Genomic DNA, 18,829 nt, shown 5'->3' with positions numbered 1-18,829 from the left:
TATGAGGACTTCAAGCAACCTTGGATTGTTATACATCCGGCAGGAGCGTAAATCAGCAAGGACTCTAATGTTTTCTGTTTTAAATGTTGTTTATATCGTCGTAGTGTTTAAGAATTTAGTTTTTCTAATTAAACAGTTAATTTGTTGATTTAAAGACACCTGGTTTGGTTAGCCTCATTCGGGGGTTCATAGATGGTGCAATTTGGCTGGGTCTTTCTTTAATTTCCAAATCAGGATGGTGTGTGGCTTGGATTCAGGAATTTGGTAAACCTTAATAGACTGGTGTAAAATTCTGTTATCTACTTGCTTGGGGAAGATGGGACGAAAGAGAATCCCTGTTACAGATTTCAACTTTTTCCTTTTGTCGTGAAGGCACTAACTCAGGCTAGGGGATAGTTCTACATATACTGCCAGACTTCTGGTACCCTGTTCATGTCCATTAGTCTTCTATATGCCAAGATGGTGAGTGTTTGCAGACTACCTGGCTATTGAGAGCACTGTAGTCTAGCTCCAGTCTATTTGCACTAACGCCCCCAGCATATTTCCAACACAAATCGCAGGATATTGATCAGTAGCTACTACCCTAACTGATTAATTTCTCCATTATTCCCCCACCCCCCCACCTCCATTTCCAGGTCAGTGGCACTGAAGCCAGTTGTAATTCCCAAGTGGGATTAGCTATTTTTGGACATTTCAGGAATCAAATCTGGGAGTACCTGGAATAAGAGCAAAATACTGTGGTTGCTGGAACTCTGAAATTAGAACAGAAAGTGCCGGAAATACTCAGCAGGTCTGGCAGCATCTGTGTAGAGAGAAACAGTTAACGTTTCAGGTCTGCAACCCTTCATCAGATTTGGTGAACATTAGAAATGTAACTGTCTTTGAGCAAGTGAAAGGGGGGAGAGGGAAGAGGGACAAGAAGGAAGGACTGTGATAGGATGGGGGGGTGGTGGGGAAAGAGATTAAATGACAGATGTCGTGGAACAGAATGCAAATGGAGTGCTAAATAGTTCTCTCTACACAGATGCTGCCCGACCTGCTGAGTATTTCCAGCGCTTTCTGTTCTCATCTGAGGCAGCAATTTTTCAAGCAATTAATGAAGTAATCAAAAGATTGAATTGATGCAGTAGAGTGACATAACACCAATTAGATTCCACATTATTCAGTAAACAAAGAGTTTGGACATTTTCTCTGAAATATAGAGTACATCTTCAAAGACTTAACCCAGACAGAATGGATCCTAAACATCATTGATTCCAATTACTGTTTATGCTGGATGCTCTGATAAATGTAAGGCGTTCCAACATTTCTAAGTCACCAAGAGCTGGAAGGTGGGATTAAACTGGATAGCTGTTTTTCAGCTTACATGGACACAAAGGGCCGAATGGCCTCCTTCTGTGCCATAAATCTTTCTATGTTTACTAATAGAAAATAGTTTGAAATTTGTGTGTTAAATTATGATGCAAGTAATATTTATATGTAGCAGTCTTTTTTTCCCATACTGTCAGTGAAAGCTATCCATTAGCTTTGAAGGCTACAGATGTACTCCATGATGTGAAAGACAAGCTGGTAGATACTTTCCAAAATAAAGTAACATAATTCGGCCAAGCCATTCAATTCTAATACAAACATCATTTCTGGTTTGTTCAAGTGTGTGTTTGGCAATTCTTTTATTGAGTTTAACAGTTATTTAAGTTGTTGGGTTGGCCATTGGGGCAATTGAATCCAAGCTGGAAAATGATTTCTGAGAGTTAAGTTCTTTTTTAAACTCATACTATGATGGAATTCAAGAAGCTAAAACCAAGTTAAACCTTAGACAAAAAGTCATAATAGTTTTTTAAAAGTTATTTGGCTTGTGTGTACTGCAATGATTTTAAGAAAGTATTTCTTCACTCCTTACAGAGCAAAGTATTCAGTGTCCCACAGATCTAAATGGTGATGGAGAGCTGGATAAATTGAAGATGGTAATCAAATGCTACACTACCATAGAAGCTTCCTCAAACTCTACTGATATCGACAAGATGACCAATGGAGAAACTACTTCCTACTGGCAATCAGATGGGAGTTCGTGCTCACACTGGATCAGGTGAGCAAACCAGTAATAATAGAGGTCTACATGTGTATATCTGCTTATAAAAGTGAAAATTTAGTTCTGAGACTAAATTGAGTTCAATTCACAAAATTTGAAGCAATTTAATCACATGTACAATTCTTGAAAGGAATTAAATTGTACAGTTTTGTGAAATATATAAAGCATTTAAGTAAAAAGTTAATCTATAGATCTGTTTCAAATTAAAACATGATTGGTGGTAAGGGGACTTGAATACAAATTGCTAAGAGACAAGCTTAGCACGAATGCAGCACGGTGCACTGAGTTTTTAAAAGATTCATTCTCAGGATATGGGCATTGCTGGTAAAGCCAATATTAATTGCCCATCCCCAATTGACCTCTGCTAAGGTGCTGGTGAGCCAACTTGAATACAACTGAGTGACTTGCTAGGCCATTTCAGAAGGCAGTTAACAGTCAGCCACATTGTTGAGGATCTGGAGTCATACGTAAGCCAGACCAGGCAGATTTCCTTCTCTGAAGGACGTTAGTGAGCCAGATGGGTTTTTACAGTAATTCACTAGTTCCATGGTTACCCTCACTGATACTAGCTTCCTATTCTAGGTTTATTTAATTTAATTAAAATGCCCCATCTGCCTTGGACTTTGAACTTGTGTCTCTGGATCATTCTTCCAGGCCTCTAGATTACTAATCCAGTCACATAACTACTATGCTACCATACCTCATGATGATATACTTGTCCTGGGAGTGTGATGGGCAGTGTAGTTTTACTCTGTATCGAACCTGTGCTGTACCTGATCCAGTTTTCTTTTATGTGTTGCCCTCAGTGGCAAAAGTATGCTGCTAAGTTGAGATGAAGTAAGATGGGAAGAGACTTGTAAGGAACATGAACACTGCATAAAATTTACAGCACCAGAAGTAGGCCATTCAGCCCAACTGGTCTATGCCGGTGTTTATGCTGCACACAAGCCGCCTCTCACTCTAGTTCATCTAACCTCATCACCACCAACTCTGTTCCTCTCTCCTTCATATACATCTGGCTTCCCTGGGGGTACTGGGGTTCAGATACCATTGCATTGCAGACTAGGTTGAATATTTCTCTCATGACTTTTAGAATAGCAACAGGGTAAATAACAAAAGCAATTACTGACCAGAATATTTAATACCTTTAGCAGACATCAGAAACTCGTTACTGTTCTTGGCCCTGATGAATGCAACATTTGAATCTAAAAGTACATCTCGGTTAGTTAATTTCAAGAAGTAAACAATCAACCATAAATGATTTATAAACTCACTTGGTTCAAAGTTGAAATGAACAAAATTAACGTCAGTGAAAATATTGGGCATGGAAAATAAAACCTTCCCCATCAGCTGCTCCTCTAGCATATCTACCTGGTGTTAATTTGGCAACTGCTAATGCAACATGCACGAGTCTAGATAATGTCTGTCATAAGGCTGTTTGGTCACAGGATCAGAGTTCTGCCTGATCCTGTCACACCTAGCTACATAATTAAATTTCACATATAACATGCCACACATTAAGTTTGTACGATAGCAAATTAGTTATGTCTCTCTCTAGAGAGAAAAAAAATCAAGCATCACGCTTTCCTTGAGCTTAAATTAGCAGCTTAAGTATGCTGATTTACTGCAATGTAGATCAAAGGTTCCAAAACCGATGAATTTGAATGCTTCAATTTCAGTCATATTGTGGCATGTTATTCCCCCAAAGTGATGCGTGCCACCACTTTGATTTCTCATCCAACTGAATGTGATCATTTTTTGGCTCATCAAACCCGTGAAAATGTTACAATTATCCCCTAAGATCATGAGCTATTCCTAAATTTGCCTCAAGGGTATTCTGCATTCATGTTTCTTTTTCAGAATTCAAGCTTCATCTCAATGGCCTGGGATTCACCTTTGCTTCCTTGCCTGCAGCTTGATTTTTTTCCCCGGGCCTTGCTCTTCAATGTTGTTACTTTACAGTCAGACTCAGTCACATGTACACCTTAAGTACACGTGCTCATGTTATTTTATTATTTTTACTCGCTTTTTTTCCCTTGCCCGTTCTTTCATTCCCCCTCTGTACTAATTTCCAATTATTCTTTTTTTTTGGCCTTCAGCTTTTGCACAGAAGCACGCGCCCCAAGCATTGTCAGTGTGCTGTAAAATTCTGAGACTGTTAGATCTGGAATGTTGTTGAGGTGGGGTGGTAAATACAATATTGGATTCCTCAATATAGGAGGGATAGGGTAGCTTTGCCAAAAGTACAACACAGATTTACCATAATGATACCAAGGATTAAGGGACCAGAGTCACAAGGAAAGGCAAGAGCACCCTGGCTATATTTTGTCAAATTGAGAAGATTAAGGGCCCACTTGATAGATGGATAGACAAGATAAACATTGCCTATTTACATTGGTAAATACATTGAAGCTGAGAGCCCATGTCATCATGTTGAGCACTAAATTAAAAAGGGAGTGATTAGAAGAATCTTTTTCTTGCCAAATGTTTTTGGAATATGGCATACCTTCCCTCAATGCATTCAGAAAAGTCCTTTATAATTAAGATTTAAGAAGAGTATCAAAGTGCGTGGAGAAAACAAGAAAATTGGATTAGTTTGGGAAGACAGCACCAAAATGTGCAAAATGAGTCCCTGAGAGAGTCTGGATTCGGTGCAGGCTGGAAAGGTCCAGTGGCCTGACATTTTGCTGAAATTTATTTACAGTATGCTTATGGCTATTTTATCTCTTTACTGCACCCCTCACCAGAGAACGGTGGGTAGAATGTTGGACAGTTCCACAGTAGGACCTTTGAGATTTGATGAAGGTTCCATACCAAACGCGTTATCTCATCTGTTCTCTACAGATACTGACTGACTTGAGTGTTTCCCGCATTTGTTGATTTTGTTTGATTTCCAGTATCTTCATTTTTTTTTTGCTCTTTATTAGCATGTTGTCAAAAGATGTGTGAAAGTGACCCATGTCTATCCTTTTTGTTTCTTTCTCTGTCACCCCTCCTTACTCAGAAAAAAAATTGGCCCAACTGAGATCAAAGCATCTGGGAAATTTGCCAAACTCTGGGCTGAAAGGGAGAGGTGGAGGAAGAAGAAATAAACTGTTATCCTGCTACTGTGCGGTGTACATGCAAGGTCCACCAGAGTGCACTGTCATATGTTTTTTTAAAAAAAAGGATAAGGAAGAATGAATTTGCTCTTTATTTTGTAGGTTGCGGTTAAAGCCTGATATTGTACTGAAGCACTTATCGATAGCAGTGTCTGCTAGTGATCAAAGTTACATGCCACAGCAGGTGACCGTATCTTTGGGGAGGAACCCCAGCAATCTGCAGGAAATCCGTGATGTCCGTATCCCCAGTAACATGACTGGATATGTTACTCTGCTGGAAAATGCAAACATCAACCACCCAAGTAATTGTACAGAGTTTTTGCTATGGCTCAGATAAGGATATAAACTGTCAGTTTAATCTTGCCTCGCATTAAGCAAGCAGTTAACTAACTGATTGTTTTCAGTATTGGTCTAGATCAGATTTCTGTTATTGGCAGTAATCTGAAAATTAATGTTGATGTGATTCATTATGCCAACTGCATTACAAAATTCTAAATCACCATTGTTACGGCCAGGTGAGGGTTTCAGGCTCCCCTTTCGCCCCTTTTCTGATTTGACCGCAGAGAACTTACCACCTCAGCGAGTGCTTGCTCCTGTTCATCTAATGTAATTGCAGAAGAACCAATCAGACAGGCTTTCTTTAGTTTAAACAAGAAAGATGTAAGTTTATTACTCTTAATACTCTAAACTGGTTAAAATTTACTCAAAATACACTACACATGCACAGGAGAGGCGCACACGCACAAATAGATTACAGAGGGAAAACTGATTTGGTGGCCAGAGTAGAGTCCAGAATAAATGGAATTTAAATACAGTTTTAAATCTCAAGTCCTCAGCTGAAGTTGTAGTCCTGAAGTCCTCGCTGGGCCACGTGCACAGTGGTGGGCTTGCTTTTCTCAGGGCTCCTTAAGGCAGAAGAGGGGTTTGATCCTTATCCCGTAGTTGCTGGCTGTGGTGGTCTGTAGACTTGAGGGGCTTTACCAGTTGCAGCCGGGTCTTCTCTTGATGTTTACTGGGGAGAGAGTGTGAGAGACGTGCTTCGTTGATGGTTTTTCAGTTACCCCATGTCTGCTTTCTGGGTGACCAAGCTTAGTCTCTCCAGAGCTTCGCAGTCACTTGTCACCATCAAGCCCCTTCGTTGTTTTAATGAGGTCCTTCTGGAATCTTCTGAGATTCAAGGCGCTACACCTCAAACTGTCCTGTCACACTTGGAGGTTGGCTCTTTCAAAGTCAATAGGTGCAGATGGTCCCTGATGACTGTGCTAATAAGGCCATTCCAGGTGATTTAATCAGAGAGCACCCCATGGCTGTGACTAGGGCGAGTCAGTTGTGTCGTGTCATCTCCAGTCTGATCTTTTGGTGTTTCACATGTAAATTGCAGTGGCCATCTTGGCTGCCAGTTTACCTTTTTAATTTACTTGTAAGAATTTCCAGTAAAGGTCTAATGCAAGGTTCCAACCGATGAGATTAATATTTCCCAGTTGGCATATAGGGTTTTCATGACACCGTGATTAGCTCAGGCATGGGATTATATTGTGCAAGGATTTTTTTTATACAACACAGCTACTTGCTTAATTCACTCTATTTAGTTTGACCAAGTTGTTTCAAATGCAACTATTGCAGCAGGAAGAAGGAAAAGTAGTTATCTTGGAATTGATTATTTTGCCTGGTCTTTAACAGCTGCAACAAAAACAATGTTATATAGTTTCTGAACTATCCATCTTTTTTGGTCTATAAATATGTACAGACTTGTAGAATAGATGTGATCTATGCTGGAACTTGTGTGAAATCCTGCATTATCATCCTTTCAAAGGGATATTGGATAGACACTTAAAAAGGAAAAAAAAATTACAAGACTATGGGGAAGAGCAGGGGAGTGGGACTAATTGGATAGCTCTTTGAAAAAGAGCCAGCGCAGGCATGATCGTAGAATGGCCTCCTTCTGTGCTATATTATTCCAAGATTTCTTTAGCATGTCTACACAACATGATTAGAACTTTGCTTTTATGCACTGTTTTAAAAATGGGCTGATGCTTCATAATGTGCATGAGAAATATGTGCATTATATATACATTTTACATATTAATAAAAATATTGCATATGGCATGCGCTTCCTGCACGCACTAACGCTACTTCCTGTGTTCTGCTTTTCAAATGGGAAGAAATGCACAGTGGTTATATTGAACTGACATTTTATAATATCAGCTTTTCGCTATAATGGCTTGTTGATCAACTAGTCAAATGAGTCAGTGCATTTTGTGAAACATTTTGATTGCAATTTTTCTTAGTAACTGAAATTTCTAATGTCCAAATTAGCCTGGGCTTTGAATGCATACCTTTATCTCACAAGTTGAAAAGACTTTCAATTACAGCTGTACATTCTGAGCATGTACAACTTGTACAGTTTCCCCACCATGCTATCTGTGAAAGGTGAATCATTGATCCCCCAACCATGTAAAGATTTAAGAGCTTCTTGCTTTTTTCAAAATATTTTGAAAGCAGCTAGAGATTGAATACTCATTGCTTTATTCCAGACAAGTCTGGTCTTTAAATTTGCTGTTTTCTGTTCCGCACTGCTCAGACAGATTGTACTGTGAACAGCAGCACCTGTGATAGTGGCTTCTTTGATGGTTGGAAAGATATTTTTATGCAACTTGCCTCTCTTTTAGTTAAAAGCTCTCCTGAACAGTTTTATAGGCTTAAAACCTTTTTGGTAAAACTTGGAAACTTAGCACATTTTGAGAACATTTATTTATGGAAACGTATGTTTATTAAAAATTGTATTATAGAGTAGGTAAATATGTGTGCTCTTATCAAAGTAATACGGCTCGCAATATTGAATGTGAGATCTCATTGATTTATTAAGCATACAATAGTTAAACATACACTTAACAGCTGTACTTGGGACAAAATCTTGAGTTCCTGGAGAATTCAAATGCGTTACAATTCCGAGCTCTCCCTGCAGGCTGATTAGACCTTAATCAAATTCTAAAGCGTCTTTTCCAACGCCCTTTTTTATACCTTTTCTTATCCCTCCTGTGACAATTCGCATATTTCATAATTACATCTTCAATTATATATCATTCAACACTGATTTAATTCTGTACTCTCCTTGCAGCTACAAATCTTTCATCATCTCTGTTTCTAATTCCCTTTCCTTGACTACAAGAATCACACTTCCTAACCTTCCAGATTATGGACTCTCAGGCAGGTGCTTATTTTAAGTAAGGCTTCAAGCCTCCCTTGTAATGAATGTACAAAGGGAGCTTTTTTGCCTGTCCAGTGTTTGTACTGCTGAAGTTAATAAGCCTTTCTTACCCATGTCCCCCATTAACTTTTCTCATTAAACTGTTGGTTAAAACCTTAGAATTGCTGCATATTTTAAGATATTACAATTTAAGAATCATATAGCAAAAGGCTAACATTACAATATAAAGAGCAATATTATATTAGTGCTCTTGAAGTTTGTCTGACTGATACTGCAAGGAAAGGGATAATCAGCAAACTCAGTGCCACTTCCACTTCCATAAGCCAGGAACACACCTCGGGAAGTTGTATACCTCCAGGCTGAGTTTCTGTCCATTCATTTTGAGAATTAGAAAGTTTATGCTTGAATACTTTAAGAATGGAACATTAAGACAGACTGACCATGGGGAAAGTAGTGGGGGTTGTGGAGGGACAGGAAGAAGCTCATGGGCATGAATATCGTGGGTGATTGGGGTCTAAAGGTTATACACAGAGAAATGCGTACTCATACCTAACGCCACCTGTTTGGCAAAACATGATTATGGCTTTAGTTCCCAGAATGATGTATAGGACAGATGACCTGAAATAATTGTCATTCGTGTCTTCAGAGGTTTAATCATTATAAATAATTGCTTATCTGGAATGAATACTATTTAAGTGTAAAGTTAAGACTTCTTAATTAGCCCATACATTTTCATAAAATAAAGTACACTCGGTAAAAATGATTTGTAAATTAGTTATACGAAGTAGGAACAAGAGGGTAATGAAACAGCAGAGTGATTTTTTTGTCTTTTTCTAATAAGTTGTACAGATAAATATTAAGCGTTGTCATGGTGATGGCTGTGACACAAGGATTCATGGACTTAAGACTATGGGATACCAGGTTGTGAAGAAACCTGGAGTGTCAGTATCTGATGCCTCTGCGATTTGGTACTTGACCTTACTAACAACGTTGGTGACTGCTTCCATAGAAACAAACCCTGATCTGGCCCAAAATGTCCTACGAATTACGCAGTAAGTAGTTCTCATTGCTACATTCAAATTCTAATTGAGCCAGGGATGATGATTCCCAATCTCGTGCATCTATATTGATGCAGAGTATTTTTTTTTCTCAGCCGTCAATTGCTGGCACCAATAATACTGATTTCAGAAGAATAACTTGCTGCTCTTTCATTTTTTAGAAAAGCACTGCAGCACATGCCACCCCTGTCCCTCACTGCGGGATCCACAGAGCTGCCCAGTTTCATGTCGTCAAACGTTCTAGAGAAAGTGGACAGTTTCCTCAGCAGGATTGCAGGGTAAATTGTTTGTTTGTCATAATTTGAATTGATGAATAGATTTTGAACTTCCTCCAGCTCTACGACCCTTTGAGAACTGTGTTCCTCCAATTCTGGCCTCTTGTGCATCTTTGATTTCCTTCACCCCATCATTGACAGCCATGCCTTGAGATGTCAAGGCCCTAAGCTAAACAATTCCCTTCCCAGACCCCACCACTTCACCTCCCTCTCTCTCCTTTTAGCATGTTCCTTATGTGGCTCTGTGTCAAATTTTGTTTGATAATTGCCTTGGGATGTTTTGCTTGGTTAAAGGTACTATATAAATGCAAGTTGTGTATTTACTAGATTATTATAGCTTACGTTATAGCAATTAGCCCCAATAAAAACCTTTTTGTGACCTTCATGGTAATAGTGAATATCCAAATGAAACAACTTCATACCTAAATCTCTCAAATCTCTGTGATGGTTTCAATAACTGTCCTTTTTGTTAAAACAAAAAACTGTAGTCCTCGGTGAATACCACAAAGAGGTCAGAGTGGAGTGGGACAGAGAATTAAAATGACAGCAACTGGAAGCTCATCATGTATGCAGACTAACAGAGGTGTTTCGTAAAGCGATCATCCAAATCTGCATTTGGTCTCCCTAGTGTAGAGCAGGCCACCTCATGAACAGCAAATACAATATACTAAGTTGAAAGAAGTACAAATAAATCACTCTTTCACCTGGAAGGAGTATTTGTGGCCCTGGATGGTGGGAAGGGCAGAGGTAAAAGGACAGGTGTTGCATCTCCTGCGCTTGCATAAAAAGGTGCCATGGGAAAGGATGTGGGCATCAGGGGTTATTGAAGAGCAGACTAGGGTGTTGCGGTGGGAATGGTTCTTTTGAAATGCTGAGAAGGGAGTGGAAGATTTGTTTGGTGGTGGATATGCACTGCCAGTGGCAGAAATAGCGCAAAGGATGATCTGAATATGAAGGCTGGTGGGGTGTAAAATGAGGATAAGGATAACCCTATCATTGTTCAGGGAAGAAGCAAGAACAGAAGCAAGGGAAATGGTATGGATGCGGTCCAGGTTCCTGCCAACCATGGTGGAGGGGAATCCTTGGTTGAGGAAAAAGGAAGACATATTGGAAGTGCTGGTATGGAAGGTGGCATTGTCAGAACAGATGCGACGGAGATTGAAACTGGGAGAATTGAATAGAGTCCTTGCAGGAAGTGGGATGGGAGAAAGTGTCATCAAGGTGGGATTCATTGGGCTTATAGTGATTATGGGATAACAGCCTATCCCCAGAAGTTGAGGAAGGGAAGCATCGGAGATGGACCATATGAAGGTGCCCGAAGGGTAGAGATCAGAGGTAAAGTTGATGAAAGTTTCCAGTTCGGGAAAGAGCAGGAAATTGCACCAATCTCCTCTTTGGCCTCCTCGTCTCAAGAGACAATGGGTAAGCGCCTGGAGGTGGTCAGTGGTTTGTGAAGCAGCACCTGGAGTGGCTATAAAGGCCAATTCTAGAGTGACAGACTCTTCCACAGGCGCTGCAGATAAAATTGGTTGTTGGGGCTGTTACACAGTTGGCTCTCTTCTTGCGCTTTTGTCATTTTTTTGCCAACAGCTAAGTCTCTTCGACTCGCCACTCTTTAGCCCCGCCTTTATGGCTGTCTGCCAGCTCTGGCTATCACTGGCAACTGACTCCCACGACTTGTGATCAATGTCACAGGACTTCATGTGGCATTTGCAGATGTCTTTAAAGCGGAGACATGGACGGCCGGTGGGTTTGATACCAGTGATGTGCTCGCTGTACAATGTGTCCTTGGGGATCCTGCCATCTTCCATGCGGCTCACATGGCCAAGCCATCTTCAGTGCCGCTGGCTCAATAGGGTTTATATACTGGGGATGTTGGCCGTCTTGAGGACTTCTGTGTTGGAGATACGGTCCTGCCACCTGATGCCATGGAATCTCTGGAGGCAGCGCAGATGGAATGAATTGAGACGTCACTCTTGGCTGACATACGTTGTCCAGGCCTTGCTGCCGTAGAGCAAGGGACTGAGGACGCAGGCCTGATACACTTGGACTTTTGTGTTCCTTGTCAGTGTGCAATTTTCCCACACTCTCTTGGCCAGTCTGGACATAGCAGTGGAAGCCTTTCCCATGCCCTTGTTGATTTCTGCATCGAGAGACAGGTTACTGGTGATAGTTGAGCCTAGGTAGGTGAACTCTTGAACCACTTCCAGAGCGTGGTCGCCAATATTGATGGATGGAGCATTTCTGACATCCTGTCCCATGATGTTCGTTTTCTTGAGGCTGATGGTTAGGCCAAATTCATTGCAGGCAGCCGCAATCCTGTCGATGAGTCTCTGCAGGCACTCTTCAGTGTGAGACGTTAAAGCAGCATCGTCAGCAAAGAGGAGTTCCCTGATGAGGCCTTCTGCACTTTGGTCTTTGCTCTTAGACGGGCAAGGTTGAACAACCTGCCATCTAATCTTGTGTGGAGAATAATTCCTTCTTCTGAAGACTTGAACGCATGTGAGAGCAGCAGGGAGAAGATGATCCCAAACAGTGTAGGTGCGAGAACACAGCCTTGTTTCACGCCACTCAGGATAGGAAAGAGGTCTTATGAGGCGCAGCTATGCTGAATTGTGTCTTTCATATTGTCATGGAATGAGGTGATGATACTTAGTAGCTTTGGTGGACATCCGATCTTTGCCTGTAGTCTGAAGAGACCACGTCTGCTGAAGAGGTCAAAGGCTTTGGTGAGATCAATGAAAGCAACGCAGAGGGGCATCTGTTCGCGGCATTTCTCCTGTAGCTGGCGAAGGGAGAACAGCATGTCAATGGTGGATCTCTCCGCTCGGAAGCTACACTGTGTCTCAGGGTAGACACGCTCAGCCAGTTTCTGGAGCCTGTTTAAAACGACTCGAGTGAAGACTTTTACCCTCTATACTGAGCAGGGAAATTCCACGGTAGTTGTTGCAGTCACCGTGGTCACCCTTGTTCTTATGGAGGATGATATTGGCATCGTGCATGTCCTCGTCCCAGCACAGGCAAAGCAGTTCGTACAGTGCTGAGGGTATAGCAGGCTTGGCACTCTTGATTATTTCAGGGGTAATGCCGTCCTTCCCAGTGACTTTTCCACTAGCTAGAGAATCAATGGCATCACTGAATTCTGATTTTGTTGGCTGTTTGTCCAGCTCATCCATGACCAGCAGAGACTGGGCTGCATTGAGGGCGGTCTCAGTGACAACATTTTCCCTGGCGTACAGTTCTAGGTAGTGCTCCACCCAGCGGTCCATTTGCTTGCATTGGTCAGTGATCGTGTCCCCTGATTTAGACTTGAGGGGGGCGCTCTTCTTGATGGTTGGCCCAAAAGCTCTCTTAATGCCATCATACATTCCTCTGATGTTTCCGATGTCAGAGGCCAGCTGAATATGACTGCATAGGTGTTGCCAGTAGTCATTTGCGCAGCGCCTGGCTGTTCTTTGTGCAGTGCTTCTGGCTGCTTTAAGTGCTACGGATGTTAACTCGCTGGGGGCTTTCTTGTAGTTCAACAGTGCAATGCGCTTAGCGGCTATGACAGGTTCCAGCTCTTCAAAGTGAGATTGAAAGCAGTCTGCATTCTGCTTCTCACATTTGCCATTGGTGGTCATTGCTGAGTCATTGATGGTGTCGCTGATGTGGGCCCACTTGATCTCTGCATCCCCTGTAGGAGTGTTTTGAAGGGCCTTTTCAAGTGAATTTAGAAACTTATGTAACAGCTGTGGATAAGAAATTCTATTAGTGTTGATGCACAGGCGGCTCTTCTGCTTGGAGTGATGCAGCTTCTTTGGTTTGAGTTTAACTTTACTGCACACCAGGGAGTGGTCGGTGTCGCAGTCAGCACTGTGGAAGCTGTGGAATCTCAAGATTTGGACATTGTTTATAGAGGCTCGCCTTGTGACGATGAGGTCCAGCTGGTGCCAACAACGTGATCTTGGGTGCCTCCATGAAATCTGGTGGCAGGGTTTAGTATGAACGAACGAGTTGGTGATGCAGAAGTTGTGATAGGTACAGAACTCCAGCAGTCTCTGTCGATTCTCATTCATCCTTCCAATGCCATGGCGCCCAAGGCAGGAGGGCCATGAGTCATGGTCAACCCCAACCTTGGCATTTAAGTCCCCCAGCAGGAACAAATGTTCGATATTGGGAATGCTACTAATGATATTATGGAGTTCCTCGTAGAACTGGTCTTTAATTTCAGGTGGGGAGCAGAGTGTTGGAGCATAGATGCGGAGTAAGTGTACTGGACCAGAGGTGGTGAGCAGTCGGATCAACAGTATGCGTTCCGAGCCATTTGAGGGTGGCTCCATCATGCTGAGCAAAGAGTTTCTGATGGAGAAGCCCACTCCATGCTGTTTTGGTTCTTCAGGATCCCTACCCTGCCAGAAGAAGGTGTAGTCTTACTCTCTCAGAGATCCGCTCGCAGGGAGGCGTGTCTCCTGAAGTGCTGCAATGTCCACATTGAGTCCACTGAGCTCGTTGTTGATGATGGCAGTCTTCCAAGAATCGTTGATTTGTGTAAGGTCTTCCGACAGGCCAGGACACAGTTCTGATGTTCCAGCTTGCAAAACGAAGGGCTGGTACCTTCTTTCCTTTTTTTGTCGTGCTGTTTGGTGCGGTGTTACAGTCCACTTGTCGGGCAATGACCCTGAGCTCCAAGCACCCATTGAAGCAGGTGTACTGTGGCGGGACAGAACCTTACTGACCGGGGGCTGCCCAGTTTGAGGCGGACGGTAGCTGTCCAGTGAGATGCGATGACCTCTCTCACGCCATCAAAGGCAACCCGTGGCGCCCAATCTCTATGCCAGTTGAGCTGGACTTATAACCCGTAACTGCTGCCTTCCGTGTTTTGGTCGCTGTGAGGCGACTATGGAGTGACCTCTCCGTGGCGCATGCCTGGGCGGATGTTTGGAGGTTGTGAGTTGCCCAAGTGTCAAAACCCCCCTCTCGGCCTTCCTAGTGGGTTCCAAATAAGTGCAGAGCATGACGTTTGGCTGCAGGAACTGCCAGACACGTGACCGCCTTCGGGGTTTGCCTCCAGATTTAAGGGTTTACTCCCTTAGCCTTGGTATCTCCCAAGATGCCCACAAGGCAGTGGGGTTGTTAGGGCCCCTGCTCAGGGATAGGAGCTAACAAGTAAGCTGTGTGATTTCATGGAGGGAGAGGGAAGGGGGTGCGAGGGGGGAGGGTGTGGGGGGGGGGGAAGTGGGTGCAAGGGACGAATACATTCATCAGTATCCCTAAAAAAAAAAATTTGAGGGAGGTGATCTGAATAGGACTGGAAGAAAGAATGTTCCACATATCACAAGAAAAGGCATGCATAGCTAAGACCCCTATGAATTCACATAGCAACACCTTTTATTTGGAGGAAGTGAGTGGAGTCAAAGGAAAAGGTGAATGTGAGAACCAATTCAGACAGGGGAAAGAGGTTGGTGATTGACTGGCACTGGTTGAGCCTCCATTGCAGGAAGAAGCTCTCAGGCTGCCCTGATAGGGGATGGAGGTTTCAAAGGATTTGATGTTGGAACCTGATTCTTCTGACTCCCTTCTGCCACTTTAACAGTCTTCAGTTTCCTGGCTCTAACTGTCTCATCTCTGGATTTCCAATCTCTGTACCCCCAATACCCCCTTCTCTTCTCATGGCAACTTCCTTGCAAGCACAGGAAATGCAATGCCTGCCCATTTAGCTCCTTCCTTTCTAGCATCCAGGGCCCACTCCTCCCAGGCGAAATAGCGATTATCCTGTACTCTCGATTTAATATGCTGTATTCGCTGCTCACAATGCAGTCTCCTCTACATTGGGGAGACCAAATGTAGATTGGGTGATCTCTTTGCAGAACAACTCCATTCAGAGCACAGATGTGATGCTGAGTTTCTGATCTCTTGTCAATTTAATTCTTCACCCCGCTCCCACTCGAACCTGTCTGTCCTTGGCCTCCTACATTGTTCTAATGAAGCTCCATGGAAGCTCGATGAACAGCACTTCATCTTTTGATTAGGCACTTTACAACCTTTCGGATTCAACATTGAGTTCAACAGTTTCAGATCATAATCACTGCTCCAGTTTTCTTCAGATTGCAGCTCTTGGTAATGATTCTCTAATTTTTCCCGATTCTAATGAAAGGTCATCAACCTGAAGTGTTAACTTTGTTTCTCTTGCCACTCATGCTGTTGAATATTTCCAGCATTTTCTGTTCTTAACTATGTTGTACTAACATACAGATGAATGTACGAATTAGGAGCAGGAGTAGGCCGCTCGACCTCTCTAGCCTGCTCCGCCATTCAATAAGTTCATGGCTGAACTGATTACTCCACATTTCCACCTACCCCCGATAACCTTCTACCCCCTTGCTTATCAAGAATCTATCTACCACTGCCTTAAAAATATTCAAAGACTCTGCTTCTACCGCCTTTTGAGGAATAGAATTCCAAAGACTCAGCCCTCAGAGAAAAAAATTCTCCTCATCTGTCTTAAATGGGCGACCCCTTATTCGAGATTCTCCCACAGGGGGAAACATCCTTTCCACATCCACCCTGTCAAGACCCCTCAGGATCTTGTATGCTTCAATCAAGTCGCCTCTTGCTCTTCTAAATTCCAGCGGATACAAGCCTAGCCTGTCCAATCTTTCCTCCTAAGACAGGCCACCCATTCCAGATATTAGTCTAGTAAACCTTCTCTGAACTGCCTCCAATGCATTTACATCCTTCCTTAAATAAGGAGACCAGTACTGTACACAGTACTCTAGATGTGGTCTCACCAATGCCCTGTATAACTGAAGCATAACCGCTCTACTTTTGTATTCCGTTCCCCTCGCGATAGACGATAACATTCTATTAGCTTTTCTAATTATGTGCTGTACCTGCATACTAACCTTTTGCGATTCATGCACTAGGATACCCAGATCCCTTTGCATCTCAGAGCTCTGCAATCTCTCACCATTTAGATAATATGCTTTTTTATTCTTCCTGCCAAAATGGACAATTTCCCACTTTCCCACATTGTACTCCATTTGCCCACTCACTTAACCTATGTATCCCTTTGTAGCCTCCTTATGTCCTCTTTACTAGTTACTTTCCTACCTATCTTTGTGTCATCAGCAAATAAAGCAACCATACCTTCGGTCCCTTCATTCTAAATCATTTATATAAATTGTAAAAAGTTGAGGCCCCAGTACAGATCCCTGTGGCACACCACTCGTTACATCTTGCCAACCAGAAAATGATCCATTTATGCCTACTCTCTTCACACAAAAAAACAAAATATCTTGTCACATTCACATTAGTTTAGTAGGAATATGTAACTGAGGGCTGCTTGGAGGAAATGAAAGCTTGACTGTTTCAAAATAAGTGAAGTTCCCTCTTTACACTCATTTGACAAAATCTCTTGAAGAAAAATGAAACCAGTTGAATATTTTTTGAATTGGATTTGGATATTAAACTTAGATTCTGGAAGAAATTGTCTCTATATCTGGAGTGTACCAATTGTACAGTTACGTCGGCACTACACAACAACCTAGCCACTTCAGATAGCAGTTTGGCTTTTGCTTTAGTTCATGTATTATTCTGAACCTGTGAAGGAAACATATTTTATGAGCTACGTTCATTTTTTAAATTATTCATTCTCTGAATATGGGCAAGGCTGGCATTTAATACCCTGGAAAGGCATTCTTCAACCACTTGAATAGCTTGGGTAGCTTGCTATGCCGCTTCAAAGAGAAGTTAAGAGTCACATATTGCCTTGACTGGGTAAGAACAGTCGGGTTCTTCAGTAAACCAATTTGGTTTATATGACAATCCAACAAATTCATGATCATACATACTGATGACATCTTTTTATTTCTAGATATTTAAAGCTCAATTCAAATTTTTAAACTGCAGTCGTGGGATTTGAACTCCTGGCTTATTAGTCCACGTCTCTTTGTTACTAATCTGATAACATAACCAGTACATTATTGTACCCTAATGGAATACCATATTGATTATTATTGTACTGTTGGGATTTTGGGTTTGGGTTGAGGATGTGTTTGGAAGTCACTTGTAGAGAGGATGAAAGTGAGAGTAACTTTACTAACTGCACTGATTAGGCATGAATTAGCTGCTGTACAAAATGCAATATGCATTCTTTAGAGTGCTTCAGATGACGGCTAATTTCTACAGCAGTATGGCAATTCCATTACCTAAACACAATACAAAATCAATGTAAGATGCAGAAGAATTTGGTACCATAGAAATTTGATCCAATTTTGTTTCATCATCGTCATATAAAAGAAATTAGACCTTTTTTAGATGATTCTGATACTTGTTATAAAATAATATCTATCACTAGTGCACCTGGATTTTGTTCAGTTATGTCACATAATTTGTTGAAAGTGAAAACAAAAGTGTAATTATTTGACAAGTGCGATATTTTGAAATTTTTTAAATTGATGTAGAAATAATTGCATTAAGCAATTTCCTGACTATCATGTACCAGAAACTGTCTGAAGTCATTTCTCCCCCACCCCCACAATATTGTTTTAAATTATTGTTGAGTAATATACCTTTACTGTTACAGTTGCTGTGCTAGTCCTGAAGCAGAGTTGACTCTCCTGGCATTTGCTTTGGCCAGAGGAAGCATAGCCAAAGTGATGACATCGCTTTTGACCATCACTGACCACTTAGACACACAGTATGAGGCATCCCCACTCCTCACTGCAATGGCATCTGTACGACTAAACCAGCTTCAGAAATATGGTAAATTTTACTGTGCATTTTGTTCAATAAAATACACTTTATACAGTGAAAAGGTATGGGAGGGTCTTTCATTGAGCTCATGGATTGAGCCTGCTCCATTCTGCTGTCATATCTATCTCACTCACTGCCACTCACTTATTCTTCATATAATATGCTACAGTGCGTGTTCCCTCCTCAACAGCTGAGTATATGCTGCTCTTACTGTAGTAAAAAGTGTGCTGCCCAGAACTGGACACAATACTCCAGTTGAAGCCAAACCAGTATTTTATACAAGTTTAGCATAACTTCCTTGTTCTTGTATTCTGTGCTCCTGTTGATAAAGCCCAGGTTACTGTATGCTTTATTAACTGCTC

At 41.9% G+C, this 18,829-nt stretch overlaps 1 protein-coding gene across 1 annotated transcript in view; it reads left to right on the top strand.

Annotated features, from left to right (window-relative positions):
- Positions 1-18,829, top strand: part of zzef1 (zinc finger, ZZ-type with EF hand domain 1) — a 305,676-nt gene that overhangs the window by 28,988 nt on the left and 257,859 nt on the right. Inside the window, 5 exon segments of the mRNA XM_068010068.1 lie at positions 1,903-2,086; positions 5,293-5,492; positions 9,240-9,450; positions 9,618-9,734; positions 18,298-18,476. Coding sequence (XP_067866169.1) covers positions 1,903-2,086; positions 5,293-5,492; positions 9,240-9,450; positions 9,618-9,734; positions 18,298-18,476 — 891 coding nt within the window.

Source organism: Heterodontus francisci, chromosome 30, assembly GCF_036365525.1.
Source record: "Heterodontus francisci isolate sHetFra1 chromosome 30, sHetFra1.hap1, whole genome shotgun sequence".
Classification (NCBI taxonomy): domain Eukaryota; kingdom Metazoa; phylum Chordata; class Chondrichthyes; order Heterodontiformes; family Heterodontidae; genus Heterodontus; species Heterodontus francisci.
The sequence above is the reverse complement of the archived record's forward strand: the minus strand, read 5'-3'. Positions and strand labels throughout refer to the sequence as shown.